Source organism: Rhea pennata, unplaced genomic scaffold, assembly GCF_028389875.1.
Source record: "Rhea pennata isolate bPtePen1 unplaced genomic scaffold, bPtePen1.pri scaffold_44, whole genome shotgun sequence".
In the NCBI taxonomy this organism is placed as follows: Eukaryota; Metazoa; Chordata; class Aves; order Rheiformes; family Rheidae; genus Rhea; species Rhea pennata.
Window position 1 is genome coordinate 1,032,196 of NW_026907683.1, and position 7,806 is coordinate 1,040,001.

The window sequence follows — 7,806 nt, forward strand, 5'->3', positions numbered from 1 at the left end:
GCAGTGCCTTTATTACTGTTAATGATAACGTTAACTTTTGGACCATGTATTTTTAATAAAATAATTGCAATTGTGAAAGGCCACCTAGAAGCTGTACACCTAATGCTGGTGCATGCTAAGTATGAATCACTTGAACTAAACGGAGATGCGGACGCATTGGTGTTGAGTCACCAGGCGCTCCAGGAATTCAATGAACAAAATAAGTAACCAAAAAGAAAAAGGAGGGATTGTAATAAATTGTAACTATTTGTTCATTGTTTAAAAGGAGGAATAAGCCGGTGGAGGGGGAGGAGGAGTTTTTACAACAACCAGGGTTGAGACATGGTGTCAGACAAATAAATTATGGTAAGCACAAAAAGCTTATATGACCCCTTGTGGAACCGGTGTCAGGGCCTTAGCTATCTTGCAGGACTATGAAGAGCTGAAGTAAGCAACAAGTTGCTCGAAGGTCACCAAGAAGAATTCCTTTGAAAGCAAAAGGGTAAAGAAGAAAAGATAAGCAGGCGCCTGTAATCACTCACAGGACAGCATCCCAAAGGGAGTCAACACAACAGATAAGCAAACACCTGTGATCACTCACAAGGAGACAGGCCAAAATGAAGAGACGGAGGAGGACTACGGCCTTCCTCTCCACGACCACCACAGCACTTCAGACGACCCCCCTAGCAACTCACACATGCGCAAAACCCACCAGGAGATTACAACGAGTCCCAAAACTAGCAAACTATAAAAAGGGGACTGTATGTGAAGGAGGCGCGCGCCGTTGGCGGAGCTAAGACTCCCCGGCCGCCCAGCGCTGTTTTGCTTGTGACTGCTTACTTAATTAAATAAATTACTGACATGATTTAACAAACTCTCCGTATGAATTAACCTTCAAGAGAGCAACTTATGACATATAGCGTCACATTCTATCGCGTCAAAAACATTCTATCACGACACATTCTCTGGCGTCACATTCTCTCGCATCACAAGCGTTCTATGGTGTTCCACTCTATGCCGTCACAAACATTCTATCGCGTCACATTCTATCGCGTCACATTCTATCGCATCACAAGCATTCTATGGTGTCACATTCTGTCGCATCACAAACATTCTATCGCTTCACATTCTATGTTGTCACAAATATTCTATCGCATCAAATTCTATGGTTTCACATTCTATTGCGTCACAAACATTTTATCGCATCACAATCTATCGCTCACATTCTATCGCATCACAAGCATTCTATTGCGTCACATTCTGTCGCGTCACAAACATTCTATCGCTTCACATTCTATGTTGTCACAAACATTCTATCGCGTCACAGACATTCCATCGCGTCACATTCTACCATGTCACAAACATTCTATTGCTGCACATTCTATCGCGTAACAAACATTCTGTCGTGTCACATTCTATAGTGTCACATTCTATCACATCACCAACATTCTGTGGCGTCACAGTTATCACGTCACAAACATACTATCGCGTCACAAATATTCTGTCACGTCAAAAACATTCTATTGCGTCACATTCTATCGCGTCACATTGTATTGCGTGACATTCTATCGTGTCACATTCTATCGCATCACACTCTATCGCATCACAAGCATTCTGTTGCATGACATTCTATCGCGTGACAAACATACTATCGCGTCAAAATCTATGCATCACAAGCATTTTATCGCATCACATTCTATGCCGTCGCAAAAATTCTATCGCGTCACATTCTATCGCGTCACAAGCATTCTAATGCGTCACATTCTATGGCGTCACAAACATTCTATCACTTCACATTCTATGTTGTCACAAACATTCTATCGCGTGAAATTTTATGGCGTCACATATTATGTCGTCACAAACATTCCATCGCGTCACCTTCTATTAAGTCACATTCTATCGCATCACAAACATTCTATTGCATCACATTCTATCGCGTCACAAGCATTCCATCGCGTCACATTCTCTCGCGTCACATTCTCTCGTGTCACATTCTCTCGTGTCACAAACATTCTATCACGTCACATTCTATCACGTCACAAACATTCTATCGCATCACAAACATTCTATCACATCAGAAACATTCTATCGCTTCAAATTCTATCACATCCTTTCTGTCCCGTCACATATCACATTTAAGCAACCTAAGCCCCCAAGCAAAAAGGTCACATTTTTCCACTGAAGTCCAGAGAAGTGGAACACTCCCTGCCTGGTCACATGTTAGCTTATAATCTAGAGGTGTGCAATGCTGAGGGAGATGTCTTCCACCTCAGGGTCCAAAAGCAGAATGGATCCCCCCCCAGGCATTCCCTTGGAAGGAATTTTTATGTCATCCCAAATTTATTCCTTCTAGATTCTCTGAGTAAGAGAACTTCTCAACAGTTGATTCATGTAGGACCACCATGCTCTTTGTTATTAAAAGAAAGTTAACACATGACCTTCTTACCTTTCTTTTTCTAAAATAAGAGCATTTCTTTCCACAGAGCTTTCCCTTTCCTCCCATTAGCACTCCACAGGCAGTGTCAAGGCCGCACACTTCTAAAGAGGTCCTGCAGTAGGCAGCGCTTTGTTTTGTACAAGTTGGAAGTTGTCTGTGCCCATTTCAACTGGCATGACCTCTAGGTACCACCCAAATCTTTCCTGAGTGCTTTCCTCAGGGCCTTCCTGAGCTCCTTGCTCTGCAGACTGTAGGTGAGGGGATGGACCAGGGGTGTGAGGACAGGGTAGGAAGAAGGAGAACACCTTGTTGAGCTCTCTGAGTCTGAGGGTTCTGAGCAGCATGTGGACAATGATGAGGGAGCCATAGAAAACAGTGACGACAGTGAAGCGCGAGGAGCAGGTGGAGAAGGCCTTCTGCGTGCCCATGCTGGAGGGGATCCTCAGGATGGCAATTATGATGGACACGTAGGAGGCCAGCGTGATCAGGAAGGGGAAGACTGAATCCAGGAGAGTCAGGATGAAAGTTACTATTTTAACTACACTGGTGTCAGTGCAGGCGAGCTCCAGCAAAGGAGTAAAATCAGAGAAGAAGTTGTCAGTTGCAGCAGGGCCACAGAACTTTAACCTTGATAAGAAGACACTATAGACTATAGACTATATACTATAGACACTATAGACTATAGACTATAGACTACTATAGAAAAGACCAAACCCCCAGCCAAGACCCAGCTGCCATCAGGAGACAAACCTTCCAGGTCATGAGGCTTGCATAGAGCAGGGGCTGGCGTATGGCCAAGTACCCATCATAGGACATGGATGCCAGCAGGAAACACTCACTAGCTGCAAAACGAATGAGAAAATAGATCTGAGTCACACAACCCTGAGCAGAGATAGTCCTGTCCCCAGTCAGGAAGCTGGCCAACAGCTGGGGCAGGATGGTGGAGCTGCAGCAGGTCTCTACAAAGGACAGATTGCCCAAGAAGAAGTGGGCATACATGGGGGCACACATGGGGCTGTGCAGATGCCGGTCTGCCACCACCAGCACAACAATGAGGCTGTTCCCAACCACGGTCACCAAGTAGATCAGGAGCAAGAGTAGGAAGAGTGGTGTATGGAGTGAGGGGATGTTCCCCATTCCCAGCAGGAGGAATTCACTTGATGATGTGCAGTTATTCCCTTTCTCTTTCTCCATACGATGTTGTATGTGTACAACATCGACAAGGGTGACTATGAACTACTTGATGCCTTCTGTGCTCTTCAGCCATGTTTCCTAGGGCCACACCTCAGTCTACCATGTCTCTATTCTTTCCCTCGCATAATAGAGCAGAACTGTGAGGAAAGAACTGAGTCTAAGGAAATGCCAGGCCAAAAATCTGGGCATCTGAGGGAAAGAGTAAGTATGTGCGTGAGAGCTCACAGCACAAGTCTGGAAAAGCCAAGTGGCGGTGACCCTGCTGAGGTGCCAAAGATCCCAAGCCCTGAGCCGCAGGGCTGGATTCGGCCTCCTTTACTTGTATGTGGACTCCTGACATATTGCACAGAGTAAAATGAATTTCTGTGGGAGAAGTGGAGAAAGAAAGTAGAAATAAATCAAAAGGGGAGATTCGGGTCAGGAGTCTCAGCACTAAACATCTCTAACTATAGGTACATTTGCCACTTCTCTGGAAAGGCCATTTCTTCCATGACCATCAGCACCTGAGGGCATGCTCCTGATGGACTCCCATAAGCACTCAAGATGTTCCGTGCAGCCAGCTGGAGGGGCACAGATGGGACCCAGCCCTTCCTGTTCCTCCCAAGCATGTTGTTTGAGGAAGTGCTGGAAGAGCATGCCTGACGGGATCCTCATGGCACTGCACTGCCTGGGGCTGTGAGAATAGCCCTGCACACAATTCCTGGACTAGGCACTTGGAGACAAGCAACCAACAGTGCTTATGGCAGTCCATCAGGAGCATGCCCTCAGGATGGGCAAAGAGACGTCAGGCTCAGGAGCCTCAGGAGCTGGCCACTCCAAGGACAGAGGAGAGGGGACAGAGGTTCCAGGCTATGGCCTGCAACTACCGCCTCCACACCCCTATGTACTCCTTCCTCCTCAACCTCTCCCTCCTTGACCTTGTCACTGTCTCCACCACTATCCCCAAATCCATCACCAATTCCCTGTGGGACAGCAAGTCCATTTCTTACTGGGGATCTGCTGCACAAGTCTTTCTACTTGTCTTCTTGTTAGGAGGAGAGTATTGTCTTCTTACAGTCATGGCCTACGATCGCTATGTTGCCATCTGCAGACCCCTGTGCTTTGGGACCCTCATGAGCAGCAGAGCTTGTGTCAAAATGGCAGCAGCTGCCTGGGTCACTGCTCTTCTCTACTCTGTGCTGCAAACTGCCAACACATTTTCAATAACATTGTGCCAAGGCAACAGATGGACCAGTTCTTCTGCAAGATTCCCCACATCCTCAAGCTCTCCTGCTCACACTCCTACCTCAGGGAAGCTGGGCTTATTGTGGTTAGTGCCTGTTTGTTTTTTGTGTTTTATATTTTCATCGTGCTGTCCTACGTGCAGATTTTCACTGCTGTGCTGAGGATCCCCTCTGAGCAGGGCCAGCACAAAGCCTTTTCCATGTGCCTCCCACACCTGGCTGTGATCTCCCTATTTGTCAGCACTGCATTTTTTTGCTTACATGAAGCCCCCCTCCATCTCCTCCCCAGCTCCGGCTCTGGTGGTGGCTGTTCTGAACTCAGTGATGCCTCCAGCAGTGAACTCCCTCATCTACAGCATGAGGAACAAGGAACTCAAGGATGCATGAGGAAACTGGTTCAATGGCTCCAATGGCAGCACCAATAACCATTCCATATGCATCCTCTCATCAGTCCCATGTCATCTGGCATCAAGGACCTGTGTGATTCATTTTTTTTCCTTACTTCTCACTGATACTTTCTTGTGAAAAGAAAGAAAAAAGTTTTTATTTGTGCCATTTCTCTCATTTGAATATAACTCACAGACTATGTTGAAGCAGGGAGCTGGGCTTCCCCCTTCACCATCAGAGATGGGAGAACCTCAGAGCCTGCTAGTCTGAACTCCCTTGGATGCCTGCAGTGCAATGAGGAGATTTTCCTTTTGCAAGGTCTCTTTTGGCACTGACCTCAAGGGAGCTCAGGGGCACAGAGTCGGGTGCAGGCGAGTACAGGTGGGGTGAGACCATGGGTCCTGTGTCCATTAGGATAGCTCAGCTCCCCTGGCCACAGTCAGGGTGTGATCTTACAGCCCACTTCTGCAAGGGTGCAAGCAGCTGTCACCATCAGCTGGTCCCTTGCCTCTCCAGCACTCCAACACTACAAGTGGATGGGGACTAGGTTGGATGGGAGTCAGGCAGCAGCTTGTGAGAACAGATCCTGAGCTTGCCAGTATCCTCATACCACTGCCACAGCAGGCCTGTCCTTGCTGCAGCTTTGAGTGGGGGCTGCAGCTTTACTGGAGTCATATCCCTTCCCAGCAGCAGGAATTTCCCTTTTTGGAGCTGTTCTCTTCATTTCCATGCTGGACTTCTCTGCTCCATTCTGTGGATATAACCCAGGAGTTCTCATAACGTGGTGGGTTTGGGTTGTGTCACTAAGTTCATGTGTTCTGGAAGTACAGCAGGACGAGGCAAAGGGCACCCTTATGCCAGACCTGACCTCCATAATAATAATAATTTCCATAATAAAAGAGAATCTCCCCTGTGACGTGCCTGAAGTCTGACCTTTCTTCAGAAGATGGAGTCAAAAATACCCCATGGGATTGCACAGCTAAGGATTTGGCGTTCTGCTTGTGAACTCCATGGGATCTGGGAGGAAGCTCACTGTCTCTGGGTGACCTGTTGGGGACTGAGGGCTGCTCTCAGAGTGCATTTCTCAGTGACCAGTGCCAGTGGAGATGGGGAACGGTCTCTGAATTGCCTGCCCAGGTCTATCGCACAGATGGCAGTGCTGATGAAAGAGAGATACTCACCCTTCTGGAGGGGAATCTGAGTCCCAGGAGAGCTCAGAGGATCTCCAGGGACAACATGTGCCTGGGGGTGGGCACTGAGCGGAGCCTCACAAAGTGAGGGACAGTCCATGGTGGAGAACCGGAAGGTTAAGCATTAACTCCCGGTACATATGGCCAAAGGAGGACTCTGCAATCCCCGGAGAGGCAGTAGAGACTCAGGAGACTCCGGGAAGGGTCTCTAGAGGGTGATTCCTGCACCTTCAGTGAAACAACACAGGCTGGAGCTGGTGCCCACCCGAACACATCTCCTGCCATTGCAAACACCTTGGGGCCATTCTGAGCACTGTGCAAGAGCACACGCAGCGGCCAATAATATCAGCGGTGGTGATCCCTGTCCAGCTAGGTCTGCTTCCTGCCCGACCAGCATGGCCCATGGCCCCACTGTAGGGCTGCTCCACGATGGAAGCAGAGTGGGGAGCCAAGGGTTCTGGTAAGGTAGACATGACATGACCCACTGATGGGAGGAGGCCATCCTGAAGTGCCCAGATAAGAGGAGCAGAGCAAGTAATGAGGGTCAAGCACAATCTGGCGATGGCCAGACAAGACTGGAGGCCTCCAACCAGCCCTATGTTGCCCAGGATCTTAGACTGGAGACCTCCAGAGGTCTCTTCCCACCAGAACTACTCTGCAATTCCATGAATTCTTGCTCCTCATCCTCTGCTCCAGCACAGCTGCCGGGGAAAGGTAAGTCCAACTGGGAGAGCCTCAGGGGAAAGAGCCAAAGATCCCTGGCTCACCCTTAGGTGTTGGAAAACTCCCTCTTGCATCTCGAGAAGTTCCATCTGCCTCTTCCACCCTGCCCTGTGCTCCCCTTCTGCTGGCCAAAGCAGAGTCCAGCATCGCCTGGGGACTCTCTTCCCCATAGGGAGGAGAGAGAGGGCCTTCACCAGCCCCACACTGCCTTTTCCACCCTCAGCCTTTGCAGCTGTGCGTGCCTGGGTCTGCCCACTTCCCTTCACCATGATCATGGCTGCACTGAAGCCCATGAAAATTCTGATGCTCCTAACCTCAAGCAAAGATCCACCCCACACCTGGAGCCTGGCCAGCCACAAAGTCGTCAGCCATCCAATGTCCCAGCTGTGCTACCAAGGGCAGGAGTCTTCACCTCAACTGCCTTGTTCATCCTCTGCTCTGGGCACCACTGCTGCTGTGCTAGATTGCCGAAGGCAGCTCCAACTCCCTCGAGGGCTGTGCTGGAGACATTCGGGAGCAGGCTTAGGTGTGGCTGGCACTGTGAGGGTGGGTTGGGAGAAGGCAGGTCCCCTCTATCATGATGGGACTGTGGGGCTGAGGTGAGGCTGGGCAGAACGTTTCCCTGGGGAGCTCCTCAAGGAACCGCTGTGGGAGATCCTCCACTTCCATCCTG

The 7,806-nt window shown here is 49.2% G+C and overlaps 1 protein-coding gene across 1 annotated transcript; it reads right to left on the bottom strand.

Moving 5' to 3' along the window:
- Positions 1-2,517: 2,517 nt before the first annotated feature.
- On the bottom strand, positions 2,518-3,610 carry LOC134154795 (olfactory receptor 8G50-like). The gene is made up of 2 exons (XM_062601452.1): positions 3,167-3,610; positions 2,518-3,036 (listed from the first exon to the last, which is right to left on the bottom strand). Exons 1-2 carry the CDS (start codon positions 3,608-3,610, stop codon positions 2,518-2,520), a joined length of 963 nt encoding a protein of 320 aa, XP_062457436.1.
- Positions 3,611-7,806: the final 4,196 nt, after the last annotated feature.